General features: G+C 61.0%; 1 protein-coding gene across 1 annotated transcript in view; it reads right to left on the bottom strand.

Moving 5' to 3' along the window:
• EIF3G (eukaryotic translation initiation factor 3 subunit G) overlaps positions 1 to 625 on the bottom strand; it is a 14210-nt gene that overhangs the window by 5733 nt on the left and 7852 nt on the right. The window contains exon 8 of the mRNA XM_015421802.1: positions 444 to 622. Within this exon, the coding sequence (XP_015277288.1) occupies positions 444 to 622 (179 nt within the window). The remainder of the gene's footprint in view (positions 1 to 443; positions 623 to 625) is intronic.

The following is a 625-nucleotide window of genomic DNA, read 5'->3' as shown; positions in this document are numbered from 1 at the left end:
GAATTCTGGCCCCATTGGGGGACCTCCTGATGGCCCCTGGGTTTGGGCCACTGCGTGACACAGAGTGTTGGACTGGGTGGGCCACTGGCTTGATCCAACATGGATTCTCTTATGTTCTTAACCCAGGGCCTTTCTTACACGCCCAGGGAAATGCCGATCACCAGTTTGGGGGTCAGGAAGCCATTTTTCTCCAGGCCAGTTTGGCTGGGGATCCTGGAGGTTTTTTGCCCTCTTCTGTGGTTACTCTGTGTGTGTGTGGGGAGGGGTATTTGTAAATTTCCGGGGGGTTGGACCAGATGACCCTGGAGGTCCCTTTCCAACGCTACGATTCTAGGTGTGGACAGTGCCAAGAAATGCGGAGGGTCCAAACGCGGGCCGCCAACGACATCGGCTGTCTGGACGCGGTGGATTTCCCCCCCGGCTTCCGCCAGGACGCCACCTACCTCTCCGGTTGGGCTGCATGGATTCCCCTCTGCGGCTGGCTCCGTCTCTCAGGCTGGGGGGCACGTATTTCCCCGTCTTGCTCTGCTGGGCTTGCACCGGCTCTGGCTCTGCGGGAACAAGAGGTGCTGCTCTAGCGAGGGGCGGGGCCCGAGCTCCGGCTCCTCCCCCGCCCCTCAGCCTG

This window comes from Gekko japonicus, unplaced genomic scaffold (genome assembly GCF_001447785.1).
Source record: "Gekko japonicus isolate JY-2015 unplaced genomic scaffold, Gekko_japonicus_V1.1 scaffold5212, whole genome shotgun sequence".
NCBI lineage: Eukaryota > Metazoa > Chordata > Lepidosauria > Squamata > Gekkonidae > Gekko > Gekko japonicus.
This window is presented reverse-complemented; position numbering and strand designations above follow the sequence as displayed.